Below are 16,414 nucleotides of genomic sequence, written 5' to 3'. Positions count from 1 at the left end.
TTGAACCATTATGAACTTCAACTAATAATCAATCTATCACATGAACAGGCCTCACATGAAACTTGTTCAGCAGACCAACAATCTGCAGGTCATCTATGAATCTAATCACAGGTCATTTTCTGCTACAGAAATGATCCCTGTTAGTGCCAAATGCATGCAAGTATGCTGGAGCAGTGAGGTTACAAAGTGAGGTGGGTGTAAAAAGGATCTGAAGATTTCTTTATTCATTTGAATGGAAATAAAAAGTAATAACAAGTTTAATATTTTAAAAAGTTTAAAAGCTACAGAATGAACAGTAATAGTGGTGTGGTCTTAAAAAGCTGCAAGTTTGGATACCAGAACAGTTTCTGGAGAACAAAGTGTGCAGGAGAAACTCCAGTGTGAATGCTGACAGCCAAACAGACTGGTTCTTCTATCAATCTGAGCACTCAAACCACTTTATACAACTAAGGAGCTACAACTAAAGAACCATCATAGAAGCTTCTTCAGTTCTAGGTTCAAATGGTGGAGAGTCCCAGATTTAAGCCCAGTGGGAGTGTCCCTCCACAGGGCTGTAGGCTAACTTTTTACCACAGCTGTGCTGGTGCACACTTTTTTTCTTAGGTGCACCCAAACCTTTCAACTACATCGCTTAACACCGCAGTTTTATGTGTGCACTTTTAAGGGGGGAAAGTTGCTGTCCATGCAGACAATATTGATTTGTAAATGATTAACTAACAATCTTGTCAACACAAAGTTCTTTATTTGGAGTACATTTCTACCAGAAAGATAAGTTACTGAAAAAGTGCTTGTGTTTAAAGTGCTTTGGCTCTCTTTGTCAATATTGTAGAAAGTGTTAAACTTAATCATCATCTCGGCTCTGACGACCTGTTTGCTGCTGTCTGCTGCTGAAAGGCCGTGGGGAGAGGGGACACTTGGGCAGTGCATTTATTGCAGCATATAATGTGTTTCCTGGATACACTGCTGCTTTTTCAGCATTCAAAGATTGATGACTCCCTGTCAGAGCACTGGCTATGAATTTCAGACGGATCAGGCCTTAACTTAACAAAAAAGTTATCAATCGTTCTTTTCATCTTTTCTTATTACCCACAGCTACATCCACTTCTGTCGTGCCTAGGCTGCTCACTAGGGCTGGGTATCATCACTGATTTCTATAATCCATTCGATTCAATTTAGCCTCAGACAGTCAGAAATATTATAATTCTGATCATTTATCAGTACTGATACTGTCAGGGTCCTGGGACTGGGCGACCCAGGACCCCTGGGCAGTCATGGACCTGTATTATTATTATTATTATTATTATTATTATTATGTATTTTTTGGTGTCGTTCCCCCTTCTCTGTGCGTGTACATATGTGTGTGTTTTTCTGTGCTGTGCTAGTCTGTGTCCCACTCATATGTTTAGGCGAGGTATGGGTGTGTATGTCTGCGGGTGTGCCTGGAGGATGGAGCTCGGCCACCTGCAGGCCTGAGGGGTGTGGCCCTGCGGAGGGACTGGCCACACCCGAAGTCACACACCTGCTGCTGATCAGGCCTCGTCGGGGGAGCTACTTAGGAGAGAGTTGGAGCTCCCACCGACGCGGGATCATTGCATGAGACTCCACGTTAGTCTTCTGTTCAGTTTAGTCTGAAAGTGTATGCCTGCTATTACGGAGTGTCCTGACAGCTGCCGCTATTGTTTCCCGCAGGAGGAGCGTGGAAGGCTTGGGAGAGCAGCGAGCACCGGGAGGTGCTGACACGGGAGCAGAGAGCACGAGGGAGACACGACACGGGAGTCTGGGGAATACACTGGGGTTTATTGTTACTTTCTACCATCACTGTAAATAAACGCACTGTTTATACACAGAGTACCGCGCCTGGGTCCTCCTTTTCCCCACATCCCCACGGTCTGCCGGCCAGACCGTGACAGATACATGTGAGACTTCATCAGCATTGTGAGCATCACACCGCTGATGGATGAATAATGTAAGTGAAGTGTGACTTTATTGTAGTGGAAGCAAAACAGCAAAAGTAAGAGAAGATTAATGACGACATTGATCAAATGTGAAGCTCAGTTTGTTGCTTCTTTTGCTGCTGGCTCGGTGAATTTTGGTTGGAGAGACAAAACCTGCAGCTCAGAATCAGCGCAAAAAGATGTAAACACAAAGCACGGACCCAACGCATCAGAAACAGTGAGCTCCGACAGCGTGTCCGTCTTCGGGCCGTCGGGTGAGAAAGCCGAGAAAGACAAAGCTGATTCTGATGCGTGGGGTCTGTGTTTACGTCTTTGTGTGGAGTCCGTGTACCTGCTCTCATTTGCTGTTTGGTTGTTGTTGAACTGGTTTTGTGAGCTTTAATCTGAGAATCTGGCGTTTCTAGCAAAACACAGTTATATTTAAAAGTCGATTCAGGATTTAATGAATTGATATCGCTTCATTCAAGCTACTCACCTCCCACTTCCACCTGCACTTTCAACTGGACCATGGCCAATCAGAGAGGTCCCACCCCTGACTATCTCTGATTGGTTTAGTCCATGATAGGGGCATAATGTGTGTCTGTTATTGAGAGAACACGGAGAGATTTGCAGAATTGAGGAGACTTTTCCTTTTCTTTTTTTCTTTTTTCTTTCTTACTCGAACAGTAGGATTTTTTTTTAGTTGCACCATTGAAAAATTTGGTTGCATTTACAACCAAATACATTGCACTCTAGAGCCCTGCTCCAAGAGACCCCCTATTAATCCTCTGCCTAATCACATGAGCCCAGGTGTGAACATGGGTGTGGGTCCCAATCAGCCAGGGTTTCAGGTGAGTTCATTGTGAAACCTACCTCTACCCTATCATGTGAATACCTGAGGTCAGATGGCCCAGGATGTGAGTGGGCGTTAAGGCGTCTGGGAAGGATCTCAAAACTGGATTATAGATGGCAGACAGTTGGTGTCATAAGCCCCGCCTCTGTTCAAAGATGGTCGCTCACAGTGGACATAGATGCTTCTTTTGTTTTTCTTCCAAGCTCCTTAGATTACGATGACCTGGAAGACTGAGAACCTTGACAGCGTTTAAATTTTGATGTTGCACTTTATATAAGAACATTAGCAGTTCAATGAAATGATCGTTTATGCTTTCATGTTCAGAAACACGAGTCAGCAATAATCACAAGCATCACTTTCTGTCTGGGTTGTTCGGTGTGCACAACCTCTATTTTATTTTATTTACATCTATATCAATATTTTATAGAAAGGCTGATTCTGTCATGATTATAAAATCCCTGAACACATAAATCAGCATTTAAACCTGTGTAAACTGGTTTCTGTGGCATCAATAAGAGCTGCAGTGTGACATTAACGTGTTGATGCAGGTAAACAAACACAGCTGAGAGTCTGAGTCGTTTATTTTGGTTTGAAGATGTTCAGTAAAAATCTGTAAATGTGAATCAGGCTAGAAAAGAGAAGAAAATCACTCATAGACCTGGATTACAGGGATTATATTACATGGATTCCATGACATGCGATTGAACAGCAAAAGCAGTAAAGCATCAAGCAGCAGAGTCCACATTAAATCTCATCCAGGACCATGCCAACTGCACAAAAACCACCAACAGCACTGAGATGGTCCTGGATCAGCTCTACACCAGCACAAGATCAGACTCCAGACAGAGATCATCATCAGCATCATCAGTCTGAACACAGAAGCAGCTGCTTTTATAACATCAGACATAAACGAGCAGGACCAGTCTCAGTTAGTGGGAACCAGGATACGACCTGGAGAAAGAAGAAGAGAAGAGGACAGTCACCAACAAACTCTACAAAATACATCATGAAAGCTGATTTAAACTGATCATACTAATGACTCAGTAATGTTTCATGTTTCAGGGACTGAACCATGAGAATCCTCTGAAACAAGTGAAAAACTGGGTTTGAAACCTGAATGAAGCCTGACATTTTAATTGATCTGAGAATAAATAGTACGGCTCTGAAACAGCCTGAAAATGAATTTTAAAGCAGCAATATTAAACAAACAGGACTGATGTATAGCAGCTCTAAATATGTTTTAGTCACATTTAATGTGGTTTAAGATGATTTTTTAACTGGTTTCATTCTGGTTCTAAACTGGTTTCAGGTATGAACTGGTCTGTGAGTGGGAGTTCTGACCTCGGGCCTTCCTCTTGTAGTAGATGAATCCAGCCAGAGATAAGATCAGACCCAGGATCAGTCCTGATGCTCCAATGGCGAGCTTGTTCCTCTCTGACTCAGGCATGGACGAGTCTGAGGAGGGATCTGAGGACACACAGGTGTACAATCAGGTGAGAGTCAGTCAGGTGGACAGACAGACAGGTGTGTAGATACAAGCAGAGAGGTATTCACCCCAGTCAGTTTTCAGAGGTTCCTTCAGGCTGGCGTGCTCCACCACACAGGTGATCTTCTCTCCAGACCTTCAACACAAACAGCACTGACTTTCAGAGAAAACTGAACCCGACTTTGGATCAGAGACTTGGATCTTAAACTTTTCAACTTTAGTGCAGACTTCACATTAAAAGTTTTTTGGTTTCCATTATTAGAAATGATGCTCCAGGACCTCATGTGGACTCACCTGGGTGTGTACTCCAGGTGGGAGTGGGTCTGGTAGTACCAATCACCATCTGCCATCTCCTCAGTGGAAGTGACATCAGAGGTGAGCTCCTTTCCATCTCTCAGCCAGCTCACTTTGATCTCACTGGGATAGAAGTCATAGACGCTGCAGACCAACATGGCGGGATGGTGACTGGAAACAGGCGTCATGGAGTGAAGTTTGACAGTGGGCGAGGCTGGAAGACATTAGTTTTTGTCATTTTCACTGATTAAAATACCGCTAACAGTAGTGACCATTTGAGACAAAATGATCATCGAACAGAAATAAACAGACAGATGGAAGAAAGAGAAACATGAGTTTAAAAAGCAGGAACATCAACAGACTGGGAGCAGAACTTGTATTAAATTAATAACAAATTTTACATTAATAACAGATACAGGCCTGTGTTCTTAAAATGTACCAGACTTTAATTTTGAATAGAAACAGAAAAATATTATGACTGCATACTGATATATAGAAGTTCTGTGAAGGTTAGGGTTTACTCAGATTCTCTGACATCAGTTTGAAGCAGAACATCAGTGAATTCTTCTTTCCACAGCTCACCTGCTGGTTGCTTTTTTTCTTGTAAAGATTTATTTGGTGACTTTTATACCTCCATGTTCATTCACGTGCAGTTCAGAGTATTGTTGAGCTTTTCAGTTCAATTCAGTTTTATTACTGAATTGAACTGAAATCACCAAATCAAAACAACAGTCGCCTCAATGCGCTTAATACATGTAAGGTAAAGACCCTACAATAATACAAAGAAGACCCAACAATCATATGACCCCCTATGAGCAGCACTTTGGCAACAGTGGGAAGGAAAAACTCCCTTTTAACAGGAAGAACCAGGCTCAGGGAGGGGCGGGGCCATCTGCTGTGATTGGTTGGGGTTAGAGAAGGAAGACAAGATAAAGACACTTTCTCCTCACTTTCAGGAAGAGAATAATTAAATAAGTCACTCAAATGTGAATTACAAAGTCGGTGACACAATTTACTGATAATTGCACAAAATTGAACAGTGAAAAAACTCATGTCTTCTGCCTGTGATAGCTGCTGCTTGGAGAGTTTAATTTTAGGACGGGAGATGTTATCAGAAAGAGTGCCTAATCAGCTTAAATCTCTCTGTCCTATCATTCTTCATTGGTCCTAATGCCGAATGCTTGTAAGAAGTCCTCAGTAAAGCTGGATTTAATTCAAGTCAGTTTTATTTATGTTGTGCCAAATCAAAACAATGGTTCACTCAAGGCTTTTGAGGCAGAAATACAGCAGAAATGAAATAAATTCAGCTTCTTTTTCTCAGCAGTGCACACAGAGAGCCACTTCTCTGAATTTGTGACCAATAAAAAAGAGAAATGTTCGCGAAAATGAAGCAGTTAATAAAAATCTGCTAGTGTGTTGGATTAATGTCCACGTGCTGCAATGTGATCTTTAAAAAAAAATTAATGCATGCATTTATTCCACGTGACATACATGGTAACTGGGATAGTTTGTGGTCTGATGATAAATGATGTTTGTTGCAAAGATCAGCTGTTGTACACAGATTTTAGGTTTATAGTGGAACAGTTTATAATATTATATTTGTGCTACTCTCAGCAGATTGTTGTTTTTTTGGCTGCATATTTGTAAATAAACTATAGCTCATTCTTAGAAGGTCATGCTGAGATTGTCACATCACCACAATTTCTCCTGCTTAGTAAATCTGTCCAGCACTCAAAATAGCATCTATCTTATTTTCTCATATTGTCCTGTTGTGATCCAGTGAAATTCCCTCCATCCACCACTTATCCCAGCTGGCCTGAAGTAAACATGAATCCATGATAATCCTAAAGACAACAATACTGCAAAGAACATTACTAACCGATTATGTATCACTCTGATCAGTTAATGTCTTATAATGTTTAAAGAGTTAATATCAATCTCTGTTCTTCAGGCAGCAACAAGTCAACAGGAAGTAGTTTTAATTGCAGCAGTGTAACATTCAGAGTTACACTGATAAAAACAGCAGGTTACGATGAAATGGAAAATGCAGTTATAACGAACCCTTCAGGCTGAAATAAACCTGGAGTTGTGAATCATGTCTGTCCACCTGTTTTCTTTGAATAATTGTGTGTAACCCATGTGAAATACAGGGCTGCAAAATCCATTTTTGTAATCTAAGGCTATAGCCTGTTATTGTCACAAGGGGGTGCTGTGATGCAGTTTTGTATTCTGACGACCTTACGTCTGGTGCGCAGGAAGTAGTACCTGTCCCTTCCTGTGAGATCTTCCCTCTGATGGTGGTCAAGTACGTGTCGGAGCGCATGGAAAAAGTATCTTGGTGTGCAATACTGCAACCCGGTTAATGAGACCAGATTGTTTTACGTATAAATGCTAATAAGGTACTCTTTTATTAGACCCCGAACTCTGACCACAAAGGGAATAACGTCTGTCAAGTTATTTGTGTCTGAAAATCCCGGTGAGTCACGTGCTTTCGTTAGCTACCTGTTAAGTTAGATAATGTATTTTCACTAGCCGATTCAGCTCAGAAACCTTTGAACAAAAACCAATCGGGAGCTATGAGAATCTGGCGTGTTGTTTCACTTCTCCTGTTGTTCTTTACAGTGTGTTATAAGTGTTGAATGCTTTGAGCTAAACGATGCCGATGCTAGATGCGATGCTAGCTGCTAATAGCTGTTAGCCACCCCACCCCGCTGAAGCCATATTCCGATCGGGGAGGTATTCAAGTAGAAGCAATAGCTCTGTTTATATTAGAATGGTTATGTCTTAATAGATATGAGCATATTTCAAGTTTAATAGTATTTGCACTGAATTAAGTTACATTTGCTTGTAAGCCTTAAGGATGAATGTCGCTTTCATTGCTATGACTGTTTACATTACTGTTTAAGCTGCTGATGTTCTTTGTTGTGATGTAATTTTGATAAAATTGTTGATACTGGTACAAACAAGTTACTGTAACTCTTGTAACTTGGTAAAGCTAAAGGGAATGCCATTTGTGATTAATACATTTGGAAAAGAAGTTAATGAGCTCATGTTAAGAACACAAAATGGGAAAAGAAATTGATTGTTCTGCACTGTTTGTGTAGATTGGTTTTTTTGAACTACTAGAAGAATTCTGGAGAACCACTGACGGCGAGAACAGCCCAAATGAGATCCTGGATGATCGTGAAATGGTGTGGCCAGCCATGCGATCGGATTGTGGGATTTGCCTGAGAAACTGATTCAAGCAACCCTGGATTACAGATAAGCCCTATGCACTACTTTTCCTACCCGGATAATAGGGTTTGCACACTGACAATTCCCCTACAGTACACCTGTTTGGGTTTTCAACGACTTTAAAGGACAATTCAAACTTCACAACAGGAACACTTTAATCTGTTTCATTCATTCCCAAGAGCTCTGATACTGTTCAGTATAAATCTTCCATTTAAATGTCTTTATTTTGTTTTGTTTTACATGTATTCACCTTTAAAATGCACTATTAGTGTGCAATTTGGGTTATTGTGTTGTATATGTATATAAATGGTACTGAGGCAATAAAGGTCCCAGTTATTCACTTCCAAGCCAACTCCTTTTGTGAGTCCCCAAAACAAAACCTCCTCCTGAACCTAGTAAGATGTCTAGGGTCTCTATTTGAAGTGAGAGTGTACTGGTCCTGAGTAGAGGCGCTACATGTGGTTTATCATTTTCTATAATTATTTAATTATTCAATTTTTTTGTGTGTGAAAATGATCACTAACTTGAAGATTTGCTGGTGGTCTTATTATAACATTAGGCTGAAATTATTTCAAAATACTGCACTTAAACGATTAATTAAAAAAATATAAATATGTAGTAAATAATCGTGCCCACAGCACTGTTATGTGACTGATGTGCGCTCATGTGACTAGTTGTGCCTGTCTTCCACAAAATGCACCCCATTACCAAACTGAACACTTTAGTTACAGACTGCCAACACAGAAAAAGTTGTACAAGGGTTTAAAAGTATTTTGTATAGTACTTGATTTTGTACCATACAAGTAAAGACTGACAGATCTTTCGTCAGTTTGCTTGTGAGATTGTGGCATTTGTGCTTCTTGTCTCTTCTGTTTTTTTGTAAAATATTAATAATTATACAATTAATTTATGAAGCACTTATATGCATTTTTTTGTTTGTTTCACCTTTTTGGCCCTGTTGTATACAATAAAAAAAGGATCAACATTTTTTATTTGAGTTTCACTGTAAAAGAAAATGAAATAAGACACTGCCAATCACAGTGTCTTATTTTGATTTACAAAAGTTTGTTTTGTTTTTTGTCTCAGATATTGCCATCATTAATAGGCTACTTAATGAATATGGATATTGGGTTGGCGCCTGCACCCTAAACATACATGGATCAATAAACATCATTATTGTTTAAGTTACGTACTTTATTTTTGGGTCATGTGTTGGTGTTTCCCAAAATACACTAGTGCATGTGTGAAAGTGTGAGTGAGAGGCTTTAACCTAAATAACTTTGTAGAAAGACAACAGTTATTAGTATAAAGGGCAAATCTGCCATATCCAGTTTGGCGGGCCAACCTGCTCGATGCAGCGTCTACGTATTTATGCATATGCCATAAGTGGTAAAGCATGACTAATGCAGGAAGTATAACAGCAGCTTAAACGATTAAGCACTGATTTTTGAAATTATAAGTTGCTCCTAAACGCACCACTAAGACCTTTTTGGTGTGTGCCTTTTACTGTACAAGACAATGTAAATGTGCAATCACATTGTAAGAGCAGACAAGTTGACTGAGTGTCCGGGAAACTCCCAGAACTGCTGACTCTTAACTTATTTCTCTTTATCTAATGTTATCTAAGCCACCAGGTTGTCTGTAACAACACAGTAACACACACACTAAATACATTTCAACCCATTCAGCACTTGAGCTCGCCTTACTGCAGTGACGTCGTAAAGAGCGAGACTACACACAGAGAGACAGAATATATAACAGGAGTCATGCTATAGGGATGATTATCAGGATTATCAAGATTCTGGGATTAATCATATGTAATTGAGAAGGTAATGACGCCTCATTCAAACGAGTGTCAACAGTGATGAGGTGTTCTGGACAGTCAGGTCAAGTGTGTGTGACTGACTGTAGAGAGACAAGTGTGATGAAAGTGCAGGAAGAGAATATTCACAGTCATTTGCGCAGCACTTATTTCTAACCAGGTAAACGCATTTCTTTCAAAATCCATTACTGTGTCTGTTTAACTTTACTGTTAAAATATTTGGTAATTCACTGTTACATTTTGGCTTACAAATCAATGTGAACCTGGCAACAAGAAGCTCTGAAAAACATAAATATTTAAATAAACAATGTTTGGACCGTTATTGTGCAAATTCATCTTTAAACAAAGAGTGAATTCTGTTTCTGTAGTGTCTGTGCATTAAACTTTAATTTGCTGCCTCAGAATCATCGTCACAATGAGTAGCTGCAGTTTCACTATTCCACCACCAGGGAGTGACACAGACTGAATTTAGATAAATATGTTTAAATCATCTTCTTTTATGTCAAGTGGATTTACAGATAGCTGTGATGAACTGATTTTATATGTTTTATTTAAACACAGAAATCATCGCTGAAATCAGTGAATAAAGAGAAACTGTGAATTAAATAATAAGCCTCTATCTGAGGTTTAAAGAAACAAGTGCAGTACTTTAAATGTAAACTTTTAGCTGTGACAGAGAGAACTCTGTGATTCAGAGTGTTGGTCAGTGTGAGGCTGACCATGATGATAATGATGATGTCAACAAAACTAAACACTCACCTGATTTAGACAGAATGTTGCTGTACCAGTTACCAATGTTGTGTTTGCAGTACGTCTCCTTCTGAGCTCTCCATGAAGCCAGGTCTCCCTGTTTGTTCCAGGCCTCTGCGTTCTTCACTCCCAGCTCAGTGTATCCAACAAACTTCCCCACACTGCTGTCAAACCTGATGAACTCCAACTTGTTACAATACCAGGATCTGACATACTCAATGTCCTTCACCTCAGTGGAGTTAAACACACAGCGAGTCAAATCATAATACATGAATCCACCTGTGAACAAAACAGAACCACACAAAACATCAGACTGTGGACTGTGTACTGATAAGTGATCTATGTATTGATCAGTATATTGATCAGTGTATTGATGAGTGTGTTGATGGTACCTGCTGTGCTGAGGCTGATGAAGAGGAGGCTGAGGCAGAGGAAGGATGAAGCCATGTTCCTGAGTTCTCCTGACAAACTGACTCAGTCTGACTGAGAGCTGCTCTAAAAACAGAGGACAGGTCACATGACCACAGTGTCAGCTGTTACCAGGAAGAACAATCTGACAGCGGCTCACAGCTCACACTCTTCATGATCAGAGAGAAGAAATACTCTGTGTGTGTGAGAGAGTTGTTTTCATTCTCATTATTGAGGTTGTGTTAAAGGCAGAGGATATTAAAGCTTTAAAAGCAGAGATCAGCAGGCTGCTGCAGCCAGCAGGTAAAGTACAGTTTAAACCACATACAGTAAACTCTGATGCTAATACTGTAGTAATAATCAGTTAAGTTAATATCTGAGCTTGTAATAGTGTCAGTGAACACATATACACACCTGTTCTGTTCCGTGTAAAAGTGACTCTGTGTGGATAAATGTGTTGAGAAGTAATGGTGTGGACTCATAGTTCAATAAATTAGCAGCATCAGAGTATCACATGACTCTCCTCTGGTTATTTATTGTTTTACTGATAGTAAATACTAAACAGGTTTAATGTTCATAAAGAGGAACCACCATACCAGAGAATCCACAGTACCATGAAACTCTGTCAGAGAGAAAGAAAAGAAACATTCAGGTCACTGAGCAGACATTTCTTATTCCTTGTGTATTAATTATTGTTTGGCTCATTATTAGACTCACGCTAATCTCAGTTATCTTGTTATCATATCATCTTCAAAGTACAGCTTGGACAGCTGTAGCTGCTTCAGTCTGTATGTTCTGCTGATTGGCGTTTTATGTGTAACCAATCAGAGAGCTCTGTGGGCAGGCCTCAGAGTGCAGGGAGGAGGCTGCAGCAGAGCCAAATCAGCATTTTAAAACTAATTTATCAGACTGAATTAAAAACAATGGTATCAACATCCTCAGTATAAATGACCTGATTAGATCTCTGATTTAAAAAAACAACAACAACAACAATAAAACATCTGAGAGCTTAGTGCTTCACCTCCTCCACCTCTCTCTCGCTCTCTGATCTAAAACATTAAAAAAGTTTAAACTTGCTCTTTTGGAGTGACAGAGACAGCAGAGTCACCCAGGGTTCAGTGAAAAGCACATCTCTGAATCATCTCTAACATCATTTATGACCAAAGAAGTAACATCAGTAGTAAACAGGAAGCAGGCCCGAGAGATGTGTTAAACTCAGGTCCCAGAATCCCAGAGTCTGACATGGATCCAGTTTAGTTTAGTTTCCATTTAGGAAGATCAGACAAGAACAAAGACAGATTTGTGGTTTTATTAGTGAGAAATTGTTTATTGATATATGAAAATCTGAAACACATCAGGATTCACTGTGGTCAGCTGGTTTATTTACAAACTGAGATCATCTGCGTCTGAAGCCAATAAAAACTCATTTCATTCTTGTTTTTTGCTTTTAGTTTGAATTTCAAAACTGAAACTGAGACATTAAAGCAGGTCAGGTGAGTCAGGTAAACAGGAAGCAGGCAAAACAGAGGAAGCAGCTCGATGTTCATTAACAGGTGAACTCTCAGCACACTCAGACACAGAAAACAGTAACCACTTCAGGACAGTCACACTGATTAGGAGCTCATGATATAACTATAATGACATCATCACTGTGAGCCAATCAGCTGCACTCGTTTCCTTTGATGAGGAAGAAGGTTCCAGCAGCCACACCAAACAGACCCACAGTCAGACCCACTCCACAGAACACAGAGGGTCCAACACCTGGATCAGAGCGAGCGGACGCCTGCACATCTGGAGACACAAACACACAGAGACATGAACTTCCATATCTGGAGATAGTTATTTCTAATCAGCTGTATTTCTGTCAGTGTTCTCTGTTTAAATAAAGTTTTTCTCACCATAGATCTTGGTCAGTGGTTTTGTCAGGGTCACATGTTCCACTGCACAGCTGTACACGTCTCCCAGCTGTGGGGTGAACTGCAGTCTGGAGATCTGGGTGAAGGTCCAATCTTTGTTGGGATAGGGAACGTTGATGCTGGATTCTTCAGTGACCTTCTGTCCGTTCTTGGTCCAGGAGACGTTGACAGGAGCAGGATAGAAACCAGTCACGTGACAGATCAGAGTGTTCTTCTCTCCAAACTCCACCTCATCTCTGGTGTAGATCATCACACCTGAAGGAGCATCTGTGCACAAACACATCAGGCAGAGGATCAGAGGATGATCAGTGCAGGGCAAGATGAGTTTCAGTAACACACTAACCGCATGGAGACAGGACAACAGCTGGACTGTCTCTCATTCTGTCAGAGTGTGGATTACTCTGTAATTAATGTTGAAACAGTAAAAAACAGTCTCTGAGCTGCAATGATGACAACATTTAACATCATCTTAATATAAAGTGAAATACAGTGTGAAAAAACAAGAATAACAGGAAACAGATAATAAAAAGCATTCATATCCATAATAATGTCAGCAGAAAACTTCAACAAATAAAGGTTTTTAAAGGAGTTCACTGGGACTGGGAGACTGTAGTGACTTGTTTCCTCTCTGCAGTTCATGTGTATTACCAAAATGAAGTGTTACTTCACCTCACCTATCACCAGCACAGGTTATAAAGTCATGAAGTACGCTGTGATTAACCACCTTCCTCTGAGAGGTAGTTAATCATACCTTGATGTCAAATGTTGTTCAGATGATGCAACCAGTATGTTTGAAAGCACTTTAACGCAAACAGCTTCACTTTAATGAACGTAAATTCCTGAAAAACTACCTAAGAATGAAATATAGTTGAGCTTCAGTGAAACTACTCAGGAAGTGATAACAAATAGAAGGGACTGAGAGTTTAGTGATGGACATCTGATATAAAACTCAAAGGAAATACTTATTAAATATGTCACATGCACGAACTCTGTAAAAACAAAATTCTGCATGTATTTAAGGTTGAATTGTTCCATATTTGAGGTGTTTGAAGGAGTTTAAAGGTTTCTGAGTTAGTGCAGTTTGGATTGAAATGATAGATCTGTGTACTCGTATATTCTTATATCTGCACTCATATGTGATGTTAATGAGCTCATCAAATGGTTCTTTATTTCCTACAGTGTGTACAGGTGAACAGAGGTCAGGTGACACAATAAGTAAATGTTTGTATTTACCGTGTTCTAGAGGGAAGCCCTTCATCGCTGAATTACAGGCCTGTAGGTTCTGTTTGCAGACCTGTTGCTGAGCCAGAGCATTTCCATAAGCTCCTTCCCCATAACTGATAGGATTAATAAAAGGAGGCTGAGGGTAGATTTCCTCCTGTTTGTTGAAGTCTGCGTAGCCAACCTCTTCGCCATCCAGTCCATACATGTCCTCTCCATCAGAGGCTGAACAGGCAATGATATTAATGTCCTCATGTTGACCTGAAACACACAACACACAATAAGATGATCAATAATGTGATTGATACTCTGCTGTCACTGTCTGACTGTTTACAGAGACAAACTCACCGTCAGCAGAGACACAGAGGACACAGGAGAGGAAGAGGAGCAGCTCCTTCATCTTCATCAGCAGCTCTCTGACAGTTAAACTCTGAGTGTGTGTGTGAACCTCACAGTGTGTGAGAGTGAACTGACTGAAAGTGCAGCGGCAGCTGAGCTCTAACACACTCACAGCCAATCACAGAGCTCACAGCCCATGATGTCATCAGTGTCCAGGCAGAGACAGACAGCAGATGAGCTGGATCAAACTGCTCAAATTAATGATACATATTTATAAAGTTTCTTCAAAAGAAACTTCATCCTGATCAGTTTTCAATTTCGAAGTTTTCAAAATAAAACAAACTGTTTAAAGGAAATTATTCACTGTTTGTTCTAACATTTAGAAAAGATCTGGTGAAATATTATTTCATTTATTTTGAAAACATTTATTTAAATTGTTTCCAATATCAGACACATCTTAAATAAAGTCACTCTGTCAAATTTAAACATGTCCCTATTTATCTGTTTGGATATCACCTTCACACTTTCACTTTTATATCATGACTTTACATAAATCAGCATTTCTTGACATACAGCATAATTAGATTTTTCCCAGCTATCCTCCACCTGCTGCTGACGCTGTGATCATTCACTTTAAACTGCTTTAAATAGATCCAGAAAGTAACTAAGTCCTTTGATACCAGATCACGCATCTGCTGAAAATGAGACTGTCACATTTTAATAAATCAGTAATAATGGTCCAATATCGTAACTGAATTCAAAGTGACAAAAAGAAATATGATGTGGAATGAAAATTTTGATGTGAGGATGATGATTACGAGACTTTTAATGGAGTATTTCTCTCCACTGCAGAGTTCAGCCTGATAAAGCTTCTGTGCAGCTTTAGTTTTTGTAACATTTGAACAAACAAACAAGAAGAATGTTTCTCTCTTTATATCTCCTTTAATTTACCCTCCTGTGTTTAGGGTAAGAAAGAAAGGAGACAGCAGACATGGTTAGACAATCCTGAGCAGCTCTCACTCAGCAGAAGTGGTTAAATGAAAAGAATCAAAGCAACAGGTAGATAACAGTATCATCCACCTCCACAACGGGATGGTAAGCAAACTGAAGAGGGTTGAGAGCATGTTTCCTGCAAGCTAAGCCGGTTAAGAACCAGTCTCTCCAGCACCTTCATGACATGTGACGTATAGGGAACTGATCTGAAGTCATTAAGGCCAGAAGGCGTGGCTTTCTTTGGTACCAGCTCTAAACATGATGTCTTCTCTAGCATTGGTACCTTTTCCTGCAGCTGACTCAAACTGAGGAGATGCTGCCGGATCGAATTGAGGACCCTGAGACTGATGCGTTCAGGGCCTGCAGCTTTGCCTGCATGTAGTCTCTCCAGTTGTGACCTCTGTCACAGTTATGTATGGAATGGGAGCTTGAGAGGAGTGTGGGGGATTCTGAGCAACCAAGCCCTGTTTGGGAACGGGAGGGTGTAAATGGCCAGTAAATGCACCAAAATCTCATTCTGATGTCCAATAACTACTAAAGGTTCTAAATAACAATCAAATGCCTGTTCTACTTTATTCTGTTATTTTCACCTAGACATGGACATGTCTGAGTGAAATTAAATTTGGGTATAGGGCGCTGGTTTACCTCAGTGAACAGGCAACCACTCACGTTTCCTTTTATTTGACTTACAACAGGGATCAGAGTTTAGTCCTATGTGCAAAGTTTGGTGTGTGTTGGATTTCGGGTTCAGTTGTGGTTTTTAGTTTTCACTAAAGGGAAACAGAAGGACCAGATTTGAACAGCTGGTAGACCTGTAGATGTGTTCAGAGGTCAGACTGGCTGCTGATCAGCTTATTGTTTTCTGTTGCCAATAAGCCCTGATCATGTTTCCTGGCTTTCTGTGTTCAAAATGCCTTGAGGCAAGTGTTGTTGTGATTTGGAACTATGTAAATAAAATTGAACTGAATTTCCTTCTGACATGTGCTGGGAAGGACAACACAGTACAAGGAACTCTTACTGCTGCGTGCGTGTGTGTGTGTGTGTGTGTGTGTGTGTCTGCACCCGTGCATGTGTTGGTTGATCACATGCTGTGGCTCATTCTTGTAACAAAAGAGAAAGCAAAATGTAAAAAAATCCTCCAACAGCCGATCAAAAAAATAAAAA

At 40.2% G+C, this 16,414-nt stretch overlaps 2 protein-coding genes across 3 annotated transcripts; both read right to left on the bottom strand.

The window, feature by feature from the left end:
* Window positions 1-3,356: 3,356 nt before the first annotated feature.
* Window positions 3,357-10,851, bottom strand: LOC146672851 (H-2 class II histocompatibility antigen, E-S beta chain-like). 2 transcript variants are annotated; one of them, XM_085401596.1, is made up of 6 exons: window positions 10,766-10,851; window positions 10,383-10,652; window positions 4,568-4,781; window positions 4,342-4,409; window positions 4,129-4,254; window positions 3,357-3,738 (listed from the first exon to the last, which is right to left on the bottom strand). In XM_085401596.1, the coding sequence occupies exons 1-6, from the start codon at window positions 10,818-10,820 to the stop codon at window positions 3,713-3,715; spliced, it is 759 nt and encodes a 252-aa protein (XP_085257722.1). In that variant the 5' UTR covers window positions 10,821-10,851; the 3' UTR covers window positions 3,357-3,712. The 2 variants fall into 2 exon arrangements, with proteins under 2 accessions (XP_085257722.1, XP_085257723.1); XM_085401597.1 differs by having other exon boundaries at window positions 4,129-4,242.
* Window positions 10,852-12,087: 1,236 nt separating this feature from the next.
* LOC146672850 (RLA class II histocompatibility antigen, DP alpha-1 chain-like) lies at window positions 12,088-14,371 on the bottom strand. Its single transcript, XM_085389702.1, has 4 exons — window positions 14,267-14,371; window positions 13,931-14,179; window positions 12,680-12,964; window positions 12,088-12,572 (listed from the first exon to the last, which is right to left on the bottom strand). The coding sequence occupies exons 1-4, from the start codon at window positions 14,322-14,324 to the stop codon at window positions 12,442-12,444; spliced, it is 723 nt and encodes a 240-aa protein (XP_085245828.1). The 5' UTR covers window positions 14,325-14,371; the 3' UTR covers window positions 12,088-12,441.
* Window positions 14,372-16,414: the final 2,043 nt, after the last annotated feature.

Source organism: Rhamphochromis longiceps, linkage group LG3, assembly GCF_057381845.1.
Source record: "Rhamphochromis longiceps isolate RC_006_pf linkage group LG3, R_longiceps_female_GT1.1, whole genome shotgun sequence".
NCBI classification, from domain to species: Eukaryota; Metazoa; Chordata; class Actinopteri; order Cichliformes; family Cichlidae; genus Rhamphochromis; species Rhamphochromis longiceps.
The sequence above is the reverse complement of the archived record's forward strand: the minus strand, read 5'-3'. Positions and strand labels throughout refer to the sequence as shown.

Excerpts from the sequence above, each read along its gene's own strand:
- LOC146672851 (XM_085401596.1), bottom strand. The coding sequence starts at position 10,820 with ATGGCTTCATCCTTCCTCTGCCTCAGCCTCCTCTTCATCAGCCTCAGC. Across the intron at positions 4,255-4,341 it reads ACCTCTGAAAACTGACTGGG|ATCCCTCCTCAGACTCGTCC; the intron begins GTGAATACCTCT and ends GTGTGTCCTCAG. Across the intron at positions 3,739-4,128 it reads CTACAAGAGGAAGGCCCGAG|GTCGTATCCTGGTTCCCACT; the intron begins GTCAGAACTCCC and ends TTCTTTCTCCAG.
- LOC146672850 (XM_085389702.1), bottom strand. The coding sequence starts at position 14,324 with ATGAAGATGAAGGAGCTGCTCCTCTTCCTCTCCTGTGTCCTCTGTGTC. Across the intron at positions 14,180-14,266 it reads CCTCTGTGTCTCTGCTGACG|GTCAACATGAGGACATTAAT; the intron begins GTGAGTTTGTCT and ends TGTGTGTTTCAG. Across the intron at positions 12,965-13,930 it reads GGGCTTCCCTCTAGAACACG|ATGCTCCTTCAGGTGTGATG; the intron begins GTAAATACAAAC and ends GTTTGTGCACAG.